The sequence below is a fragment of the Pimephales promelas genome, chromosome 24 (genome assembly GCF_988280905.1).
Source record: "Pimephales promelas chromosome 24, fPimPro1.hap1.1, whole genome shotgun sequence".
NCBI classification, from domain to species: Eukaryota; Metazoa; Chordata; class Actinopteri; order Cypriniformes; family Leuciscidae; genus Pimephales; species Pimephales promelas.
The window spans coordinates 9,546,452-9,570,113 of record NC_142792.1 but is presented as its reverse complement, the minus strand read 5'-3'; the positions used below and the strand labels follow the sequence as shown (position 1 = coordinate 9,570,113).

At 34.3% G+C, this 23,662-nt stretch overlaps 2 protein-coding genes across 3 annotated transcripts; one reads left to right on the top strand and one right to left on the bottom strand.

The window, feature by feature from the left end:
• Positions 1-1,627: 1,627 nt before the first annotated feature.
• On the bottom strand, positions 1,628-8,180 carry tspan33a (tetraspanin 33a). Its single transcript, XM_039668245.2, has 8 exons — positions 7,842-8,180; positions 5,856-5,910; positions 4,658-4,788; positions 4,379-4,453; positions 3,526-3,621; positions 3,308-3,436; positions 2,439-2,600; positions 1,628-1,882 (listed from the first exon to the last, which is right to left on the bottom strand). Exons 1-8 carry the CDS (start codon positions 7,932-7,934, stop codon positions 1,781-1,783), a joined length of 843 nt encoding a protein of 280 aa, XP_039524179.1. The 5' UTR covers positions 7,935-8,180; the 3' UTR covers positions 1,628-1,780.
• A 1,426-nt stretch (positions 8,181-9,606) lies between these two features.
• slc26a5 (solute carrier family 26 member 5) lies at positions 9,607-23,113 on the top strand. Of its 2 annotated transcripts, XM_039668081.2 has the most exons (20): positions 9,607-9,740; positions 11,443-11,564; positions 11,661-11,923; positions 12,790-12,929; positions 13,116-13,226; positions 14,624-14,796; positions 15,377-15,541; positions 15,807-15,959; positions 16,057-16,139; positions 16,236-16,383; positions 17,306-17,419; positions 17,630-17,707; positions 17,855-17,950; positions 18,091-18,197; positions 18,607-18,676; positions 18,878-18,970; positions 20,029-20,157; positions 20,407-20,616; positions 21,817-21,871; positions 22,577-23,113. In XM_039668081.2, the coding sequence occupies exons 3-20, from the start codon at positions 11,769-11,771 to the stop codon at positions 22,714-22,716; spliced, it is 2,220 nt and encodes a 739-aa protein (XP_039524015.2). In that variant the 5' UTR covers positions 9,607-9,740; positions 11,443-11,564; positions 11,661-11,768; the 3' UTR covers positions 22,717-23,113. The 2 variants fall into 2 exon arrangements, with proteins under 2 accessions (XP_039524015.2, XP_039524016.2); XM_039668082.2 differs by lacking the exons at positions 9,607-9,740; positions 11,443-11,564 and having other exon boundaries at positions 11,782-11,923; positions 14,613-14,796.
• The last annotated feature ends 549 nt before the right edge of the window (positions 23,114-23,662 follow it).

The following is a 23,662-nucleotide window of genomic DNA, read 5'->3' as shown; positions in this document are numbered from 1 at the left end:
AATTGCTGCCTTCAATTTTTAAGTACAATCAACAAGGATAGTTCAACTCAGATTACATTAAACTGGCTTAAAAAATTAGTTGAATCTTGTATAACTTGTAAAAAAGTTGAAACTTGTTTTGATTAGTTAAATATGTAAAACATGAGTTGTCCTAACTTATTGATCATATTTTTTACAGTGTATGTTTATATGTATATATCTTTTTGCTAAATACCTCTCTTATAATTATTTAATTAATAATGACATAAAAGTCTAGGTCTAGATAACAATTATAATAATTATCTCAGTTTCAACTTTAGTATTTCTTTAACTTCAACTTTTCATCTCATAATTTTTACTTTTAACTCATTATGACTGCATCTCATAATTTTGACCTTATGATTTAACAAAACATGATTGATTTTTTTTTTTTTGTAAGTGTTGGAAAGGGGCTTTCACAGTGATGAGAGGAATAGGATGTTGTCAATTAAATATACAGTCATACAAAATGTACTTTAAACACTTTCAGTTGGAGTATCCATAGTGAAATCTTGCATTGTAGACAAACAACAACAAAAACAGGACTTTTATGTTGGTGATGTACATTTAGGACACTTTATTAATAGTGATTGTGATTCATGACTGAGATCATCTCATTTAATCGTTTCAAATCGTAATTTCTTCAATCTTATTCCCATGGTTCCAATTTGGCCGTTGCGATGGAAACTAAACGGAATTCTCAAGGGAGGAGAATAAACTTGGTGTATCAGATTTAGACAGCAGCACTTGTTGGTGTGGATGTGGTTGGTAAGCTATGCTGCATGTTCCCAGCACAGGGCCTCCTTAAAAAGCCAGTCTAACATGGCTGCTAGAATGAGTCAGAGAGAGGCACGGACCGGGGACCACACACAAACACACACTCAAGCTCCAAATGGGAGAGCCTGGCCCGAAATGTCTACCTCCCTCTCTTTCTCTACACACACAGTTTATTGCTTTCCTCCTATACACTGACATAAAATACCTCTGCCGTGTTTTCACATTTCATGTTTCCCACTGGCATTCAAACAACATTAACAAACTGAAGGTGTCTGCCACACTGTCTGTTTGGATTTCCAAATGAGTTTTGGATAAAAGCCTCATGAAATACCGGCTGTTCTCAGTACGCTGTGCTCTTGGTTTTTGCTGAGTGCTTTGCACCTGGTATGCATTTCCTACCATGTCTATGAATGCGTCTTTGTAACATGTGTTAATACTAAAACTGACCACCAATAAAATCCCTCAGCATCCATGTGCAACACCAGCTAATGAAATGTGGAATCAATTGCGTGCTTTTGTATATTTGGATTATTGTGAATAATAATAATAATAATTCAGTTTGTTCAAATAAAATTTAAATATTTATTAATTATAATATAATAATAATTATTAGAATACCGTCAATAAACATATTAATACAAAACAGAAAATTAAAGTTTAATTTAGTAAATTATATATATATATATATATATACTAAATTGACTAAATTAAACTTTAATTTTATAGATTTATAGATATAGATATTGTATATTTAACCTCAGATGTTCACGATATCTGCCAAAACAAAGTTTGTTTCTAAAAATGTCCATACTGAAAATTTTCTGTGACACTATTAAAATATCCCAAAATAGTTTTATTGACCTATTGATCTTCAGTGTGCTTAAACTGAAAACTGCCAGTTTTTCTTATTCAAAAGCCAGTCCATGTCAGCCACTTTAGGCAGCAATGACTTTTCTATAGAAACGCATATATATTCTTGCCAGTTTCAGGTCCAGGGGTCTGAGCGATGTTTTTGGTTGTAAATCTGCAGTTTAATTTGATCTTTAATTTGATTGATAAGGATCTGCGAGAGGAGGATCCCAACCAGCTGAAAAAGAGAAGAGAACAGGCCGTCAGTTCAAACTAAAAGATGCTTAAATATAGATGTATAGATGCTTAAAAATAAATCCACAATGTAGCCTGTTTGAAATCAAACTAAATATGCTCACCCACCTTTGACATGATTTAATTTTTTAACTTTTATTTCATTTTAAATTAAATCAATAGACAATTCTTATTTGTTATGGAATATTGCAGTATTTATATTGAATAAGCTGTGCACATCTTTTTTTTTTTTCATGTGCCCTTGCAATTTTAAGCAAAATAACTCCTCTTGCAGCGACATCTTTTCTCTTCTCTGATAATGTGTTTCTGTCATGAGGGCAGGACAATAACCTGTCACTCACATGACATCACAGCATTAGCGTTAGCAAACCAAAACCATCCAATCAATTCCGGATGGAAAAAATCATGTCCCATCCTACATTTTCTCTTTTTCGAGAGGCCATTTTATTCATGTCACAATAGGGAAGAAAAGACTATCGTAACTTCCCTTTCATGTCAACTTTAAGCAGATTGCCCTCTAATCTCATATCAGGGGTTACCTGTGGGATGGCCAGGCCCAGTGCGATGCCTCCCAACAGAAACAGGTTACTGTGGATCCAGTTCACCACATTATCAATACAGCCATTGGTATGGATGACGGCACCAGCGTCAACATATTTCTTATTCTGCATCTCATGACCACACATGGTATTTATAACACTCTGATAAAACAGACAAAAGGCAACATGGTTTTAGGAGGAGGGACATTTAATATATGATTAATATATTTGCAATATTATAATTTAATACAAGAATATTATCAATAACATTTCATTATATTCATTATAATGGATATTCATTATTTTCATATTACAATATTCATTATTTATAATATATTAATAATTAATATATTCTAAATATTTAACATTTAATTAGATTTTAATATATTCAAATGTAATTATATTATTATTGACTATATTAGATATTACACATATAATATTTAAAAGTACAAACAAACTTTTTGGAGCCCAATTACAGAAACAATATATTGTTTACATGTGTATTTATATCCTTACAACTGTGAATAATAATAATAATTCACTCGGTTAAATCGATAATAATATATATATATATATATATATATATATATATATATATATATATATATATATATATATATATAATTTATAATAACTATAACAACAACAACATATAGTTTTTTGAAATAAAATTTTAATATGTATTACTATTAATATGATAATATTTATATAAATAGTTACATTGAAATATAATACTATATATTCTATGGTGGTTTTAATATTTAATATATGTATATAATTATATTTTAATATATATTCAACATTTAAATATATAATATTGAATATATTAAAGTATATTCCAAATATCTTTTTTGGAGGCCCTTTCTCACCTCCTCTTTGGAGATCAGGCAGCAGGAGAAGGGGACAGAACAGCGCTCTCTGCTCGGGTTCTCTTGTGAACAATTGAAGTATAAGTTCTGACCCCAATCCATGTAAGAGATCCCCCCGCAGCAGTTAAACTGATCATAACACAAAACAGAAACATAATTACCAGCCATTACAAACTATTATTATGCATTATATACTGTACATATTCAATTATCCTGACCTGTTTTTGTCCATAGTCGATGAGGTTCTGTAGGTCTAAATCATCCCTGTAATGCTTGATGCCATTGTCAACCATCTCTGTAACTTTGCCACGTGCCTGTAATGGATAACTTTAATTGAAAAAAAAATGTTTGTTTGTTTTTTGTCAGATTTATTCAAATGATAATTTAAAGATTTGATTATTTTAGTCAATTGTTGTTGTTAGCTAAAGGCGTAGTTCACCCAAAACATTTTGTCATCATTAACTCATGTTGTTCCAAACCTGTATAAATCTGTTGAACACACTTATTCGACTTATTCGTGCCACACAACCCCTTTTTTAGCACAACTTATTCAAGAACTTATTCGAAAGAATGTTGGTAATCAAATAGTTGGCAAACATTTTTTTTTCCTACTATGGACGTCAATGGGTGCCATCAACTTTTTTTGTTACCAACATTCTTCAAAATATGTTCTTTTGTGTTGAGGGTGAGTAAATCCATTCCTTTATTACACTGGTAGGTGACAGACACTAGGGGGCGCATCGTGTCAACTAAAAACCCAGACAAGGGTTTTTGTGACAAGGGGTTTTGTTAGAGCATGTCGAGACTGTGTGTTTAGTTTATGCCTGTTCATACAAAGCCTTCACAAATACAGGGACTGTTAATAGTACACTAAAATACTATACTTTAATCTGATGAATTAACAGTAAATTAAACAAATAAAAGGTAACATTTTTATTTAAATGAGCGTCATCAATTACTTGAGAAAATAAATCTCATGTTCACATTAGCTCTAAAAAATGGATCTACTCAAGCTTGCTTTGTTGTAGCATTGGCATTAGCCTACTAATCTGATTCATGATGCTTTTTTACCTTGTCTGAGAAGACAAAACCCATAACACCAGCCACTAGCTGGAGCAGAAAGATGATAGTCAAGATGATGCAAAACTGCAGGGGAATCAGAGTTTGCTATTAGGGTTTGCTTTGCATTTGACATGTAAAATGTATGTTGTTTGATGCCGTATGTATTAAGTATTATGCCGTAAGACAGTTATGAAAACACTGATTCAAATTACACATAATGTAGCCAAATTCTGATGTACCATTCTCAAAATCATCTAAAAATTTTCATTACAAGGCTTCATTACAGACCGTTTGCAGTAAGCATATGTTCTCCCTCAGAGAACCCACACAGCCACAGAACGTGATGAAGAACATGAGAACGCCCACTATCATCAGTAACAGAGCAGGATCTACAGTCAGATAGGCCAGCAATGTCTCTCCTGAGCAAAACAGAGCAGACCAGATAGATATATAGAAACAGCTTTTGTGGCATACTTACTCTAAGGAGAGAAAAATTTTATCTATAATGTTGTATGTACACTACTGGTCTAACATTTGGAATAATTTAAGTAATTTAAAGTTTATTAGGCTCACTAACGCTGTATTCATATGACAAAAGTACAGCTAAAGCAGTGTTATTGTAAAATATTAATATAATTTAAAAAAAAAAAACTGTTTACTGTGACTGTGACATGTAAGTGCCATTACTTCGGTCTTTACTGTTATATGATCTTTCAAAAATCATTCCAAAATGCTGATTTGGTGCTCAATTATTATAAATTATTGCTCAATATTTTATAATGGGTCTCGAAAACATTGATATGTGTGTGGAAACCAAGATTATTATTTGTTTCAAATTTTTTGATGAATTGAAAGTCTAAAATAAATATTTTGTAAAAATCTTTGAAATGTCTTTGCTGTCATTTTTGAACACTTGGATGCGTCCTTTCTGAAAAGTTTTAATTCTTTTGAATGGTTGTGTATCACCCACAAAATATTAAGCAGCACAATTGTTTTTAACATTGATATTAAGAACGTTTCTTCAGCAGAAAACCAGCAAATTAGAACGATTCCTGAAGGATCATGTGACACCGAAGACTGAAAATTCAAGCTTTGTCTTCACAGGAATAAGTAACATTTTAAAATACGTAACCATTATTTAAAATTGTAATAATATTTCACAATAGTTTTTACTTTAATTTTCATCAAATAAATGCAGCCTTGGTGAGTCTGAGAGACTTTTTTTTTTAATTATTACAAATTTGAATGGTAGTGTAATTTTATTTTAAAAAGTTTCACTTTATCTTGGCAACTCATATATCACTGGACACTTTCAATCATGGAATCAATTATTAATGGCTGACTTTCTACAATGGCACTGGCTGCTTAAAACTATTGCTATTCCAATATCAGACTGCCCAAACCTTTAATGTCAAGTGAATGTGTATGATGACGGCTATGAAGGATCTGAGGGTATAAACACTGAAAAACAATTAAACACTCTTACCGTGTTTAATCATCCTGGAATAAACTCCAATAGATATGAGGACCAGTGCAATTACCTATAACAGAAAGATAAGGAGTGATTATGTGTGTTAAAACAGATAGAAACAGAATAGCATTCCTCTCCAGGGTGTGGCAGGATAACATCCTCATTCATTGGTTTTCCTAAATATAAAAGGATATAAGAGTGTAAAATGCTTGACTAAGTAAAGTAAAGACAAAAAAACACCTGACATTTTAGATTATATACAGCATCAGCATGTGTAAAAGTCCATGAGAAGAAAAGAGCACATGAAATTCTATATGAAGAAGTGAAGTTTCAAGGTTCATTCACTCTTGGTTTCTCACACAACTAAAGGTCCCAGTTTGTCAGACACAATGTAGAGTAGACCCCTTTCTCTGACACAGCTATCAGGTTACTATGAAACTCCACATTTTTTCTCAGAGAAAGCCGTGTAGACCGAGATCACTTCAAAGCCAGAGAAAACCCTAGTCGTTGCCTGAAGGAGCTTTTTAATGCATTTGAAAAGTACTTAACTTGGTCTCTAACTCAATTTTTTTAGGTTTATTCATTATAATAATAAAGGCTAAATAATACATTTAATTTATGAAATATTTTTTTATAACAATTACATAAAAATTCAGAGCTCATACTGTATTATATTTTTTATTGAAAATGTATTTATTTATTTATTTTTTGTCATACGCACTAAAAGGAAGGAAACAAGCTCTCGGGAACATTGACCTATAATGCTAGTTTGAACATTTGCTCATTTCCTGTAACACCCACAAACTATGCTGCATCACTTCTCATAAAGGTGAAAGCTTTAGCTTATCAGTGCAGACTCGGGTTAGGTGCTTTACCACAATGCATTGAGACCCGGTAGAAACTGCCTAGTAGCATTATACTGCATTATAAAAAAAAGCGAGTTGTTCTTGAGGCTTTCAGCATGAAATCTCCTTAGGTATTTGCATGTGCATATTTGCACCAGCAAGCATGCAGTACACTCTTATAGTTAAAATCAACAGACTTAAATCTGATTGCGCCCACTTACATTGTTAGAATGTTCTTGATGCCCTTCTGCAAACAACTAAAGTAATTGTCCAAGACTGTTTTAAATATCTTGGGTGTCTGATTCACCCTCTGAAGAGGTGATATTCACTTAGGTCTATGAACTAAAAGCTACAGGGCAACAAATAAAAGAGGCATGGGGCCCCCACTCGTCCAAACACCCTGCATGGCTCTTTCAGCATATGAATCAATGAGACCCGCTGCTTAGCAACAGCCTCAAGTTCAGAAAAGTTTGGGAAAGTAAACTGGCAGTATCAAGAGTTTCATAAAAGAGAGTTTTGTTGATGAGGTCTAATATGAACTCATTATTATTCTAGGAAGATTTTATCACGCAGCAGGGGAAAAATGCAGACAGTTCCCTGAGTGTAACTCAGTACATCAAGTCAAGATAAAACAGGTTAAGCTGTTGCACAATGCGTCAAGATGTGGAGTATTTTTCAAAGTATTCATAGATAGCCTGTGGTGCTGGAACACACAACGGTGTTGAGACATGCCCATGGGTGATGTTTTCAGCAATTGATCATACCTAAATACCATGAATGCAGCTGTCTTTATGAAAACACATAAGTCAAGTTGCTTTTAAAAGACTGACTTGATCATTATTCAGTCTGCAAATGAAGTACATCTGGTTGTATATGAAAAGCTTGCTTGGTGTTTGAGCATGTTAAAGTGGGAGTTTAAAAAGTCATTTGGTAAAGCATTAATCATTAAACCTTGTCATGTGATAAGTTAAAAAAAACTGCTCTGTTTTGCACTATTTAGTCTCTGTTCTTATATAATAAAAACCCAGAGTGTAAAAATAGGCAGGCTAGAGGCTATTTTTATATTTTGTAATATAATATAATATAATATAATATAATATAATATAATATAATATAATATAATATAATAGTGTAAGTAAAAGTGAGCAGCACTTACCCAAAATAACATGTTAAAGAGGAAAAGTAAATATTTCACCACTGGACTGACGAAAGTGAACTCCTCGTCTCTTTTGGTTTTGGATGTTGCCATGATTGAAGGTTTGTGATGTCTCTCACCTACAAACCTTCAGCGTTCAAGTAACTTTACCAATCTAGGTTTTCATCCTGCTGAATCAAATCATCCACTCGACTTTTTCTAAAGCGACTCTTCAAGTCTCTCGATGTTTATTCAACACGCTCGAGCGACTAGCATCACAAGAACGCATCGCATTGAACCAGGGCTTGTTGTCTCAAAAGGCATTTCCTGATTTGGCTCAGTTAATGAACTGTGAGAAAGCCGAACAGCGGTCGCATGTGCGGTATAGATGCACAAGTGGGCGTTTCCTATTTACTTTTCCAAAGAATTACCATGTGTGAATGCGTTTGAATCTTTTTCAAGATGAGACCAAGCAAAACATTAAATATATTTATCAGCATTCATATGCCTACTCAATAAGCATAATGCACTTTTTATTCTCCTGATTTAGATGGGTTGTCAACCAGCTTGCCGAAAACCCCTTTTTGGCACCTTTATTTTTAAGAGTGATATCTCACACTTCTGCACAAAATGCTTGCACAAATAATGCATTTTAATTTTAGTACTTGAAATGAAACAGTTATTGCCATGGCAATGTCATGTCCTGCACAATGATTACACAATAAATTGTAATAATGAGTATTGCAACAATGTCATATTCTTCTGAGCAATAAAGGCTTGTACAGCTATCATTAAAAAGCATTTCAAAACTCTAGTCTGGGAGTATCTGTCATTTAACACTGAAGAGCTTCAGTGCATCTTGTTTTATATATGTTTTCTTTAAACTCATGACATACTGGAGCCTGCTGGGCTTTTAAACCATTTTATCTACAGGTAAGAGACATATTATATGCTCACCCCTACTTATATTAAATGTATAAAGCTCTAAGCTGAATGTAGCAAAAAGGGTGAATAACCTAGTTTAAGTAGGATAGTGCCATCTTCATCACTGACAGCAGTAATGTGAAATACTTTGATCATTTAAATTAAAGTTATAAAACTGTGATATGTGATTTTCTAACTTTATGATTTTGAATTCTTGAATATAAATAATTCTTGATTTTTGAATATTTTGAATCATAATACAATAGGAATCAGATTCTCCCTAGAGTCTAGACTCTCTAATTTGCCTACATGTAATAGTAGCCATTTATAATGGTAGGCTATAGTGTGAGAGGCAAGTTATGGACATTTTAGGACATTAAAACGCCAATGAGAAAAATCCAATATGCACACAACACAGTATATATATATATATATATATATATATATATATATATATATATATATATATATATATATATATATATATATATATATGTGTGTGTGTGTGTGTGTGTGTGCCTACTGTATATTATGGCTTATAATACCTTGGTTTTAAGTTGTTGTTGCATAGTTGTTACACAAGAGGGCACGCTTACATCGCAGTTGCGTCCTTAGGGGAAATACTTCATTATTATTTATATTTATTATATAAAACAATGTTTTTAATCTAATCATAATTACTTATAAAAACATTAATTACTTTTTTTTTAACAATCTCTTTATAATCTGCCGAATATCAGGTGTACAAAATCTATCTCCGTAATCTGATACGGTTGTTTTATTTTAGACAACTACATGTCCCACGTGCCATTTCCGGGTGCGTAGTGACGCATGAGGTGACGTAGCGCTTCTCTTATCAGTGCGGCAGATGACGCAGCTGTCGTCGGCAGTTAAAGAGCTTTCACATGTTATACAGTAACAGGACTGTCGATGCTCGTACTCTTCTCAGCCTAGTTCTCCGACCTTGGGTCATTTTCAGAACGGAGGCGGAGATAGGTAAGATGCTTAGACTTTTTTTCTCATCCTGAAAACTACAATAATTTAGCAAAGCTCGTAGTTAACGATATATCGTACCTGCTTAACAGGTTTATGGAGTCGTATGGTCGAACAGAACGAGGACACTTCGAAAATGTTTATTTTTGTTTGCCTTTTTGATTTTAAAAGTGTGTGAGCTCAGAGTATGGCGGAAACACACGTAACGTTACTGTTGAAACTCACTGTATTGCTATTACATCATGACTTCATGACCATGTAAACGTGACTTCCAACGAAGGAAAGAACAGCATTCACTGTGTGTACAAATAACTATTTTAATTTAAAGGCTTTTTCGTCTTTTTATCTGTCTCTAGACTTGTAAATCCTACTTATCCTGGGTATGCAAGAAAATATGCACATTTGCTATGTAAGACAAAAAGAGTTGTTATTATTAAATTATTATAGTAGTATTAATTATTATTTTATGTTTAATAAAATCCCCCCCCCCAAGGATCAACCCTATAAACATGATTTTACAATACAAGTTAAATTGATAAAAAGCATTTTATCATTCCATCTTGTTTGCCAATAGGAAACCATGTTAAAATGCCCTGTCACCATGCTTTTATACATTAAGCTAACTTACTGATTATTTGACAGCAATTTTATGGATAGATGTAGCATTTGTTTCCAATAAATAGACTGTAGTGTCACTCCTTGAGCACAATTCTATGTCTAACTTAAAACTGAACTTTAAAACTGTCAACACTTTTACTGTCACCCTGTTACTGTTTTTTATTTATAAAAAAGCATTGCTAAAGCTCAGTATTTAATGTTTATATTAAGTTGAGATGACACAATGTAATTGTGCATTAGTTATTATAATATTTTTTTTATATATGTACTGCGATGATTAAACTGATGATTATGTTCGATTAAACTGAGAAGGATCATAGCACTTGCATATTGTTGTCCTACTGTTAGAACTGCTTCTTTTGTTCTCATTTGTAAGTCACTTTGGATAAAAGCGTCTGCTAAATGAATATATATCAATTAATAGCACTCATTGAAACTCAAATCCATTCTTTGCAATTAAATGTATGTTTCCAAATCTTTAAAAAAATGCCTGTTCACAATGGATAAGGCAGCAGTTGTGAATGGAATGGCCCTTGCATGTCATGAGTTCATCTTGTTTAGTGTGCATGGTTTGTAATGTTTACACCACTGCTTTGCCAACTTTGGCCTACTACACCAGCAACATCAGTCATATCCAGTTTGTTTTATTATGGCCTTGTGATTTGCAGTGGACTGTACTAAAAATGGACTAGATCCATGGAGGGGTTGTTATTGCTTAAGCTGTACACCGTGTCCTCGGGCCAGGTTGTGTGTTTTAGACACACTGTTGTATGGATTAAACTATGAAACCATACCACATTTCATATTACTTAAGGACACAATATTTCCGATTCTTTGAATGGATAAAAAAAAGAGGGAAAAAAATCAGATTTGATTAGGTATTATTAATAGTTTAAACATTCCAAAATGCACCTGCAGACTAATTTTGTCATTGAGGATTTCTATAAAATGTTGTGCAAAAATCTCATCTCGTTCTTGTGAACCCAATCTCGTGTTTTGTCTCGTGAGATAAGTGTCCCGTCACACCCCTCTTAGTTTAATATGCAAAGCTAATTTACAGAGTTTTATTTATTCCTGTACGTTGCAGATCATCACCGTCATCTGTAACAGGCTGTGCAAACTACAACTGGCTTTCATTCGAGATTATTTTGAGGGCTTGTAATTATACACCAGCACTGTTTGACCCCTGCAAGTCTCCAAAAAAAGCAGGTGAGTTGCAAGTGTGACATAATTTTTTTTGCTTGAATAAAACCAGCATTGTGTGTGATAGTTTAAAGCTGATTCTTAACTTTTCTTTCTTCACAGAGTGCCATCTTTCCACTTCTCTTTGAAAACAGGAAGAGGAAGTAAGGCAAGAGCACGTTCTTTCTGAAGGTCATCATAGCCTGACATGCCTGTGTTTCCACTGCTGCTATGGAGAACGTAACTGCTAGCGAGGAACCATCCGCTACATTGATGTACCACGTGGAACGACCCGTGTTCAATGAAGGCTATATTGACTCAGAGCTTCTGCACAGGAAGAAGAGGACACCAAAGTCCTGTAGACGGAGAATAACTGAGCATCTCCGGTAAAGCTATTTCAATAGATTCTGCTTTCATGGTTACTGATGAAAAGTCTGTTTTTTGTAAGCTACAGTGGAGTCCAAAAGCCTGAGACCGCATTGAGAAATTTTCTGCACTATTTCTAGGTCACTAATCATACAAGCAAATTTGTGATATTGATCATGTGACTCTTTGTACACATTATCAGATGTTCATCCACTGAAGCACAAGATGATCATTTTCATATCATGCCAGAGGACATGATCATGAGTCATGATATACTTGTGGACTGGAGAATATTTCACTCACATTGTTATGCTGATTAAATAATTAATAATGCAAAGTGTATTAAATTATAAAAAGCTAAATAAAAGATAAATATAATTTTAAATAAACTCCGTTTTCAATTGTGATTTCTCCACTGTATTTTATAACTACTACTACTAATAATAATAATGGTATCAGGTTCACGTCTTATCTAAACTTCAGAAAATCTAAAAATATAACAACAGTCATAATATATTCATTATTTGAATCATATCCTCCATATAAGATTGCAATACTACTAGTATTACACAACAATAGTGACACATTAACATTTGTTGAACCTACCCGTCCCAGTCTGAGTTGGATAAATTGATGACAACGTTTCAATGGAAAAGGACAGACTATAATTAAGTTATCATTCACTGATAATCTTGCTCACGTATATTCACATACAGTGCATCAAAATGCGTCACATCTGATTTGATAGCGAGGATACAAAATGTTTTTTTTTTTACCTTTTTCAGTGTTTGAACATGCACATATTAAAAATCACTCAAATGAAAATATGAAACTATGAAGAAGATGATGTATTTGTACTAACAGCCATCTCTCCCTTACTTTTCAGCTGCTCGTCTGAGAAAGCCAAATCGGTTGCACTTAGTTTTTTTCCCATTTTAACATGGCTGCCATCTTATCGAGTAAAGGAATACCTGTTTGGGGACATCGTTTCTGGCATCAGCACAGGTGTAATGCAGTTACCTCAAGGTCAGATGTTATTGAAAACCGTTCTATATCAAATATGAACAATTATATACAAATATTGTTATGTAATTTATTATTATAGTATGTTAGTTATGTTATTAATTTATCTGGTTTACTCTTATGTCATTGCGTTATTGATCACTGAGCAAGTTCATTTGATCATTTGCTTCTCTTTCTCACATTCAACAGGGCTTGCTTATGCGATGTTGGCAGCTGTTCCTCCAGTGTTTGGGTTATATTCATCATTTTATCCAGTCCTATTATACACATTCTTTGGTACCTCCAGACATATATCAATAGGTGAGACTCAATGGCATGCATTCTAAGGTTTTAATAACATAGTTGTGACTTAAAAAATAGTCTTAGCTTGAAAGTGTTTCCTTGGTCTGGAAAGTTGAATTCTGATTGGTTCACTTTTCATGGTGAATTTCGTCCTGTTTATTATTGTAGTATCATTTATTTTAGATAAACCTAGCCCATGCAGCACATCAAATCAGTACAAACTGCTGTTAGTCTAACAGGCTGCAATGTGGAGCTGTTTTTTATCTTTTTTTTTTTCTTTTTTTTTTACCAAAAGACAGCAGACTGCTGCTGCTTCTTGAAAAGTGACATTCCTCTGTACAGTTTTGCTAAGTCATTGTGAAGCATTACTGTCAGACTAAACAAATGTAGTTCAGTTGGATAAGATTTAAAATCCTTAGTCTGTTTATTCCAGCATTGGGATAAACAGACTCTGATTTCTGTGTCCCAACTTTCATAATTTATTTTAAAAAGCTTTATTTGTGGTGGCTTTTATGGGTGCGTAGATGGCCTGCAGTTTTTGTTTTTGTCTCGTTTAATGTGGGGATCTTCAAACCCTCAGAAATCCCTGTAGGATATTAGAAACACCACTGAGAAGATATATTAAAGGTTTAAAAGGTTACCCAAACCAGAGTTGTTGCTTCACTATCTTGCTTTCTCGGCCCCATGGCGTGAATTGAGAGCGAGAGAATGGGCAACAGTCCAAATGTTTGGCAAGGTCCTGCTGCACAGAGGCATGCTGCCTCCTGTTTAAACAACACTCACACTCTGTCCCTTTACAGTGTATAACAGATCTAGATGGCATAGCTCACGTACGTAAATAAACTCATAAATATTTGCTCACATGACAGTGGGGCTCCTGCTCCGTGACGACAATCCGCCACCTTACATGATGTACCTTACAGCAATTACACCACCTGTTTTTCTTACACACAATGACTCTATAAGGCTTGAGATACACTTAAAATAGTATGATTATAATTAAATATAGTCCAATCACACTTTTTAAGCAAAGCATTTAACATAAAAAGAAGTTTGTGAGGTTTGAAATAATCAAACAATATTTAAAAATGTAGACTGTGTGTGTATAGACCATTTTGCAAGATGTAAACAACACTGGTCCAGAAACACTTCCTGTTTCAGTTTGTAACTGTTTCTTTATTTCACATGTAAAGAAAACATCAGATGTTTGTTTAACTTTTTGATTCAGTTTTATATGTTCTATTGGTTGTATTTTATCCCAGCTTTTATGTAGTGTTAAAAAACTGAAACAGGAAGTGCTTCTTGACCAGTGTTGTTTACATCTTGCAAAATGGCCTATATATATATATAATTACAAATAATTACAAAAATGTCATCCATACATAAGTTTTCTTTAAAACACAGTTTTTCTTCAGGCACTTTTGCAGTAATCAGTCTTATGATTGGCGGGGTGGCTGTAAGGGAGGTCCCGGACTCCATGTTTGCGGTCAATGGGACCAACGCATCACAGGTTGTGGATTTTGACGCCCGTGATGCCAGAAGAGTGAAAGTGGTTGTAGCTCTGACAACCCTAGTAGGAATCATTCAGGTAGGCCACTTTCTGAACTTATCCAAAGGTTTTGAACATCACAAAGAGTGTAGAATCTAGTCGTCTTCTTATTTTGTTATTTATTAAGGGTGAAGTGTGTAATTTCTGATATCAAAGAATTAATTATTTAATTATTTTATGTCTTGAAAAGCTAAATTCATCTATATTTGTCATTTGATTGCCCCATTAGAACTGTAGTTGATCAAAAATAGTGCATTCTCAGTATTTGTGCTGGACTGCAAGTAAATTCCAGCAACACAGTCGTATGTTGCCATTACAAAACAGAATAATAACAGCATGTTTATGATATCACCCCCGTATTTTGTAGATGGACCATCTGAAAAACGTTCAAGTGCAATTCTCAGTCACTCTGCTCACATTATCAGCAAGAAATACTGCAATGTTACCATTAACCTATTAAAACAAATGTATGACCTACATCACAGGCATATCTGCAGGCCTAATCTAATTGACAGCTTTCATGGAAAACTGTAAACTTCATGTGATTCTCCTCAAGTTTCTGTAACCCGTGATACTTTCAGATCGATGTTTGGGAACATAATTCTGTTCTGATTTGTAGTTTGTTTTGGGTCTGCTGAGATTCGGCTTCCTGGCTATTTATCTGACTGAGCCACTGGTGCGAGGTTTCACTACGGCTGCCGCTGTGCACGTCTCGGTGTCGCAGCTCAAGTACCTGCTGGGAGTCCACACTGCGCGCTTTAATGGGCCTCTCTCTGTAGTGTATGTGAGTAACCTTTCACCCTAGGGAAACTCCAGGGTGTTTGTTTTTGGACCTATGAGCATGTTTCATATTACTCCATAAACACTGTTTCTCATCGCTTAAGGTATTTTGTGAACCGTGAATGAATAAAAATCGTTATTAACTAAAACTGATACTTAGGTAGTTGGAAGAAAAACTGAAATAAGAAATAAATAATAGATCTGAAGAGTCTGTACTGATCTGTGATTGTTCTTATGTAGTTGTGGAATTCATTTTGTTTTTCCGCCAGAGCATTGAAGCTGTCTTCAGTAACATTGCCACCACTAATGTCGCCACGCTTATTATTGGACTGGTGTGCACTGTATTCCTGTATATCATCAAAGATCTCAATGAACGCTTCAAGAAGAAGCTACCTATCCCCATCCCTGGAGAAATCATAGTGGTAAAACATTTTAAAGGCCCTTTCCATGAAAGACTGTACTCAAACATGTACTCAAGATCCCTTTGTGTAAATCCATAATGTTCTTGTTCTTTTAAAGGTAATCGTGTCCACTGGAATCTCGTATGGGATGCTTATGTCTGAAAACTATGGCGTAGAAGTTGTGGGTAAAATTCCCACTGGGTAAGATCACGCAACCTAAAGTTTCTGAACTGAAACTGTTTACATTTTTACAAATGTTTACATTTTAATATTTCTTTCTTAATGTTTTGTTTTAAGGTTGCTGCCACCCAAGATTCCAGACTTCTCAGTCTTTCCTAACCTTCTTGCAGACGCCGTTGCTATATCTGTTGTTGGCTTCTCGATTGCAATATCATTAGCCAAAATCTTTGCTCTCAAGCATGGCTACAGTGTGGATGGAAATCAGGTAGAGAATAATAGTTCTGCCTTGTACATTTCCCCTAAAAACAATCAAGCACAATGCCACACTTGTGATCTAAATTGCGTTATGTAACATAATGTCAAACCAAGTGGAATTTTCTTTAAAGGAGCATACTTTTCAAGCATCTTTGTTAGTTTTGAAGTGATAAAAAATAGATTTACTGCTACACTGCCTCTAGTACAGTTGTCCCATACTTCATTGTGCAAATAATTTGATTCAGAGTTTCCTAGAAGCAGGGACATGGATTTTATTCAGCTGCCCTTTATTTTGGTTTCTATGGCTTTAAACTACAGCCGAATATCTGAATTGGCCAGATCACACAGTTACTTGGTTACTTTCCATTTAGCAGATCCTTTTGTCCTAAATGACTTATAGTACACTAATTGCAAGGAAGGTTCATATGGGGCAACATAATGCAAAGAGCCTTGCTTAAGATGAACAACAGTAATAAAGATGGATTGTGACCTCAGTAACTCACCAGTTCCTCTGTTTAGGACTGAACCTTTGTGTGAGGAGCCTAGATTTTCAAAACAGTAATTCAATTTCATGAAGTTCCCTTTATATAGAAATGGAATAGCATGCTAACATAATACTTTTACTATATCTGCAGTATATTTATGTGTACGCTGCTTGGTCAGTACTTTTTTTTTTTTTTTTGTAAGAAGCCTCTTTTGCTGTTTAGACCATATTTATTTGATCATCAAAATAAAATGGTAAGACTGTGAAATATTATTATAATTTCAAATGCCTGTTTTCTATTTTAAAATGCAATATTCTTGTGATTGCAAAGCCGAATTTTCAGCAGTCATTACTCCAGTCTTCAGTGTCACATGAGTTTTAATATTTTTATGATTATGAGGTACAGTCAGATGGTCTTATCCAGTCATTTTGTGTTCAATGTGACTAGGAGCTCATGGCGCTGGGACTTTGTAACTTTATGAGTTCATTCTTCCACACGTTTGTCGTTACCGCCTCAATGTCTCGCAGCCTGGTACAGGAGAGCACAGGAGGACACACTGAAGTAAGTGAGACATTCTTGTGTAAGATGCCATATCGATAATTATATGTACTTATTGGTTATTGCAAAATGACTTTTCCTGAAACGGAGTGTGCCTCTGATACTGAATTCATCCCAGTGGCAATATCACTGCTGTAAAACTTTAAAGATAAGATAAAGCAGTCGTGCCTACTAAAAGACTCAATTGAATTATGTTGATGTGTGTGTCTGCAGATTGCGGGACTGTTGGCGTCCTTACTCGTGCTACTGGTTGTGGTGGCCATTGGATTTGTCTTTCAGCCTTTACCTACAGTACGTGAAGAACTTTCTGATATGCTTGCCATGGACCTCATTGATTTTGTGCAATCTAATGAAAACCACCTAAAATGTTTGTGTTAGTGCAAAAGAAGTCAGAGATGAGATGGTGTTTATTTAGTGTCCTTTTTATACTCCCTTTAGACTGTGTTGGCTGCTATCATCATGGTCAATCTTCTGGGGATGTTTAAGCAAATGAGAGACATTCCTGTATTATGGAGAACCAGCAAGATTGAACTGGTGAGCTTCAGAGGCACTTCTCATTTGGTTGTTTTTCATCTATTAAAATGAACCTTTTCTTTGAATGGCTCTTTCCACTTTCTTTTGTGTGTGAAATCTAGTTTTGTTCTTATTAATGTCTAACATGTTTTTTTTTTCAGGCAATTTGGCTGGTGTCCTTTTTTGCATCGGTTTTCCTTGGTCTAGATTATGGTCTGGTAGTTTCCATGGGCTTTGCCATACTCACAGTTATTTACAGAACACAGTGGTAAAGCACATTGTCTCACTGCTCTGATACAAAATAATTCAATATCAAGATTTATACACAAAAATCAAGGTTTTCATGCTGAAGTTCTTTACAGCTAAAAATAATGCATTCATATTTTTTTGTATGTATTGAAATGTATTTAGTACATAATAATTATTCAAATGGTTATCACATAATTTGTTTACATGTGGATAATTTATTCAGTGCATTAATTCATTATGTTCTAATGGCAATACATGCACTAGTTTTTTTTTCTTTTTAATTGTTTTTTTTAATCCTGTAATATTGAGTACAAAGTAAATTGAGCTTTTATTTATAGTAAATAATTAGTAAAATATTGAACAAAAAGAATTTTGTTTACTTTGTCATTTGAAATGTCTAATTCAGGTATTTTTCTTTTGTTTTTAAGCCCTAAGAATGCTCTTCTTGGACAAATCCCAGATACTGGATTGTACTTTGATGTGGATGAGTATGAAGAGGTATGACGTATTGCTCTTAAAATACATTAAACATGAGACTGAACCCATAGCCATCTCATGAGTAACATTAGCTTGCTCCACTTCAAAACTGTTATCAGCTTTTCTTAGTCACAGTCACCCGAATAGTCCTGATTTAATCCATCATTCTTTTTCCACCCACAATCTTTGTCGTCTTATCTGCTGTTTGTTCTCTTGATCAAGGCTGAGGAATGCTCAGGGATTAAGATTTTTCAGTCCAATACCTCCATCTACTTTGCAAACAGTGACCTGTATGTGAGCGCCCTCAAGGCGAAGGTGAGTGTAAATGCTTGATGTTATGATTAAAGTATTAGTTCACTTTTGAAAAAACTTTTGCTGATAATTTACTCACCCCCATGTCATCCAAGATGTCCATGTCTTTCTTTCCTCAGTCGAAAAGAAATTCCAGAAAAACATTCCAGGATTTTTCTCCTTATAATGGACTTCCATGGGAACCAGGTCCAACCGAGGTGCAAACGACAGTTAATAACAGTTTCAGATGCAGCTTCAAATGTCTTTAAACGACATCAGTCGATGAATAAGGGTCTTATCGTGCGAAACGATCGGTTATTTCAAAGCTTATTCCAAAAATGTAACTTTTCTAAGGACAAATGCTAGCCTTTCTCCATTCTGTGAGGCGTGTTTGCAACGTCACATAATACGTAATTACGTTCAAAAGGTCACGGGCGACGTAGCCAGAAGTACAGAGTCAGAGTGTTTACAAGTTGAACGCATAGGTTGAACGTGAAAACTAACTCAAACGGCGTTTACAAAAAAGGAATTAAAAGGTAAAACAACGATGTCGGACGATTTTGATTATGTACTTCCGGCTACGTCGCCCGTGACCTTTTGAACGTAATTACAATATATTACAAGGCTAGCATTTGTCCTTAGAAAAGTTACATTTTTGGAATAAGCTTTGAAATAACCGATCGTTTCGCATGATAAGACCCTTATTCATCGTCTGGTGTCGTTTAAAGACATTTGAAGCTGCATCTGAAACTGTTATTAACTGTCGTTTGGACCTCGGTTGGACCTGGTTCCCATTGAAGTCCATTATAAGGAGAAAAATCCTGGAATGTTTTCATCAAAAACCTTAATTTCTTTTCGACTGAGGAAAGAAAGACATGGACATCTTGGATGACATGGGGGTGAGTAAATTATCAGCAAAAGTTTTTTCAAGAGAACTAATCCTTTAACTTTAAGTGTTTTACTGTTTGTCCTTGAGTACACAAGCTCATACGAACAGCAAGTGTTTAGGTTCACAAAGTTCAGTGTATTTTGCAGATATTATAGTTGTATTATTCTGTACATTTTTCTTTGTTTGACTACAGACCGGAATTGACCCGGCACAACTGCTCACTTCCAGGAACTCACAGCTAAAATATGCGAAAAGAGACAACGGGGAGAGTAAGACTGTAAACCATGACTCTTCACTGAAGAAACATGCAGTTGTCTTATTGGTATGTTGTTGTTGTTGTTGTTTTCTTTCATCTGTACGTCAATAAAGTCTTCTTATCCTTCACGTAGACATTTGAAACTCAGCGTGGGTTACATGTTGCACCAGATTACCCACACTCGCTTTTCCATTGTTTGGATTGTTTTATGCATAAAAAAAAATTGTTTGCAAGACAAATGTAACTATAACTTATTTCCTTCTAATTTGGTGATACAACATTTTTGACCTGATGTGTTCTGTGGTGTCCCAACAGGATGTGGAGCTGGGTGTCACTCATGAGGTGGTGGATGGGCCACAAAAACGGATGCACGTGTACAGCAATGGCCAGACGACTGAGAACCACAATGAGTCTGAATCTGAGGATGACTTCTTTCTGCAGCGTCTAACCCCCATTCACTCCATCATACTGGACTTTACTCCTGTTAACTTTATTGACTCTGTAGGAGCCAAAACTATTAAATCAGTAAGTTGATAGCTTTTATTCTCAAAGACAACACATACCTCTGTGAAGACAGAACAGTGAGATCTGGCCACATGCCATGCTGTTACGTGCTGACCAGCTTGCCATTTATTATTACATCACTTGATCATTAGGTTCAGGTTAAGGTTCAGGTTTATTGATATAGCCCATTTCATACACAGGTAGCCCAATGTGCTTTACACAATCATAGCAGTTAAGAAACAATTTACATACATCAATCACACACACAAATTCAAAAAATAAATAATCATAAATAATCATTACAAAAAATAAAAACATGTAGCTAAACAAGGAAATAAAAAGAGTCAGTAGAAAGCATCGTAAAAAAGTTTCGTTTTTAATCTAGATTTAAAAATAGAGATAGTGGGGGAGGTCTTAATGTCTACAGGAAGACGGTTCCAAAGACGGACCGCATAACAGCTGAAGGCTGCCTCTCCCTGCTTAGTACGAGCGCTGCATTGTACTAGCCCGAGTTTACCAGCAGATCTAAGTGATCTTGAGGGGGTATATTTTTTAAGCATATCTGCCATATATAGAGGTCCTTGACCATTTAGTGTTTTAAAAACAAGAAAAAGAACTTTAAAATCAATTCTATAAGTCACTGGTAACCAGTGTAGAGATTTTAAAATTGGTGTGATATGATCCTTTCTTTTGGTCCTGGTCAGTAGCCTTGCTGCTGCATTTTGGATAATTTGAAGAGATTTTATTGTTTTATTGATTGTATCATTACAATCAACTGAAGACAACTTGCACTGACAAATCTTAAAATATGTCAATGTCATGCATTTGTCTCAAGATGCATATCAGTATTGTTTTTTCTAAGGCATATTCATAAAAGCTACTTAAATATCCTAATTGAACTGAGGGCAAGTCCTAGTGTAATCTAAGCCCTAACAGTGAAACCAGACATTACTTTTCCATTATTGTTTGTGGTACAGATATGACATTGGCTTATTGAGAAAATGTGTACTGTTACTTTCCCAGGTGATCCAATTTATCATATTCACCCCAGGGATGATAAAATGAGCAAATTCTAGAGATCTATTGCGCTAAACAAACTGAACACCTTAGCAGCCGTTTCACAACACCTTAGCAACCACCCACAACATTGCAGAAATCTACTACAGAAATATTCAGCCATTTGTAGTTCTACATTTGCAATAGTTCTTCTTTGTTCTACAGGTGATCAAGGAGTATGCAACAGTTGACGTGAAAGTTGTACTTGCTGGATGTAGCAGTAAGTAATTAATTATATATATATATATATATATATATATATTTTTTTTTTTTTTTACATATGAAGAGTTCAGATGCAAAAGCCTCAAAGTGCCATCTGAAATTTTCTTCTAGAAAATTTTTTATCAAGCTTGTATATTTAAGTTCAGTAATTTAAATTAAATGACAATTAAAAGGTGATCTTCATTGCAATTTAAGTGAAATTACTGAACTTAAAAATTATCATTCTAGAAGAAAATTTCAAATGGCACTTAGAGGCTTTTGCATCTGAACTCTTCATATTTATATATATATATATATATATATATGTATGTATATCTGTTTATTTATATATATATATATATATATATATATATATATACATACACACACTCACATTATTATTATTATATATTTCTATAATATAACTTTTTTTTAAATCTATCAGAATACATACCCTATGTAGCAAATAAGTAATTACATTTACATACATTTTTAAATGTTTAAAATATAATTGAAGTTTAACAAATTTATGATTTACGTTGAATGTCTTTATGTAGGTTAAAGTTCATTGTGATATATTTGTTGAATGTGGTAAACAACTCCACCTAGAGTTGGAACTAATTAACGTTCATATGGCCAAACTGAAATGTAGGTTAACATTGATGTAATGAATGATTCTTTCCTAAGATCTGCACAAAACCTTTTATATGTTTGTGTTGTGCAGGAATCCTTCTCTCTGATCTCAGGACACTAAAATTCTTCTGTGAGCCTGTGACCTCTGACCTCATTTTCCCTACAATTCATGACGCAGTCTTGCACTGTAAACACAGGAAGAACCTCCCCATCTGTCCTGACATCCATTGAACACACAAACCAAACTGACATTTCAACTTTGTTGGAACAAGCACAAGTACTGTTACGTTAATTGGGTCACTTTAGGATGAATGACACGATAACAAAAGAAGGCTGGGAAAGCAATGAGCTGGCCAAAATGTTTTCAGTGTAAACGCTTTATTTAATGTGAATATACCAGCAAATATTGGTGCTCTTGCTCTAGCCTCGTTACGAATGACTATAATAAAACACTCTAGTTTCTTTAAGTGCAATTAGGATAGGTTGATTCTTGAAGTGTTTATTTTTTTGCACTTGTCTTTTGACATTCCAGTAAGGATTGAAATTTTGTTTTAAAGTTGTACGCCATGTGCTTGTTTTTTAATACAAATTATTTCCTTTTCACAGGATTAAATTTTTATTTACTCTCTTTTCCTCGTCTGTCTGTAGTATTCAGGAAAAAAAAGGCTTAATATGTTACATATTTAAAACCTGATCTCCATTTAATCAAGACACTTTTGTCAAAAGATTTAGCCAGGGTTTTTTGGAACCTACTGCAATTTTTTTTTTTTTTTGTGGCTACAAAGAACATTATTAACATAAAGGGGTCTTAGTTAATGATTATTGAAACAGCTGATTCCATGAAGACTTTAATTTCGGGTGTTCTTGTCTTTAGGACATTTACATGGAAAGCCCACAGGCTGAGACTTTCTCTGACACAGATATTGCCCATGAAATGTTCACTCGGAGTACGTTTTGGTTCACAGCAAGTGCACACAATTACTAATATTATTATGTACTGCCACAGATGCTGTTTCATTACAGTAATGAAGACCAAAAAGTTACACAATCAGTTGCATCTGCATATAATGTAATGCATTGTCTTTATGTTTTTATGGATAAGCTATTTTTGTATAATAAATTCAAATCATGACTCTAAATGTTTTTTTTTTTGTTCTTCAAACATGCCTTCCCATTT

Bases quoted from the DNA above. Each gene is read 5' to 3' on its own strand.
- tspan33a (XM_039668245.2), bottom strand. From the start codon at position 7,934: ATGGCAACATCCAAAACCAAAAGAGACGAGGAGTTCACTTTCGTCAGT. The intron at 3,622-4,378 runs GTAAAAAAGCAT...TATCCATTACAG, and splicing joins GTTTTGTCTTCTCAGACAAG to GCACGTGGCAAAGTTACAGA. The intron at 1,883-2,438 runs GTAACCCCTGAT...TCTCTTTTTCAG, and splicing joins TGGGCCTGGCCATCCCACAG to CTGGTTGGGATCCTCCTCTC.
- slc26a5 (XM_039668081.2), top strand. From the start codon at position 11,769: ATGGAGAACGTAACTGCTAGCGAGGAACCATCCGCTACATTGATGTAC. The intron at 17,708-17,854 runs GTACGTGAAGAA...TACTCCCTTTAG, and splicing joins TCTTTCAGCCTTTACCTACA to ACTGTGTTGGCTGCTATCAT. The intron at 18,971-20,028 runs GTGAGTGTAAAT...GTTTGACTACAG, and splicing joins TGAGCGCCCTCAAGGCGAAG to ACCGGAATTGACCCGGCACA.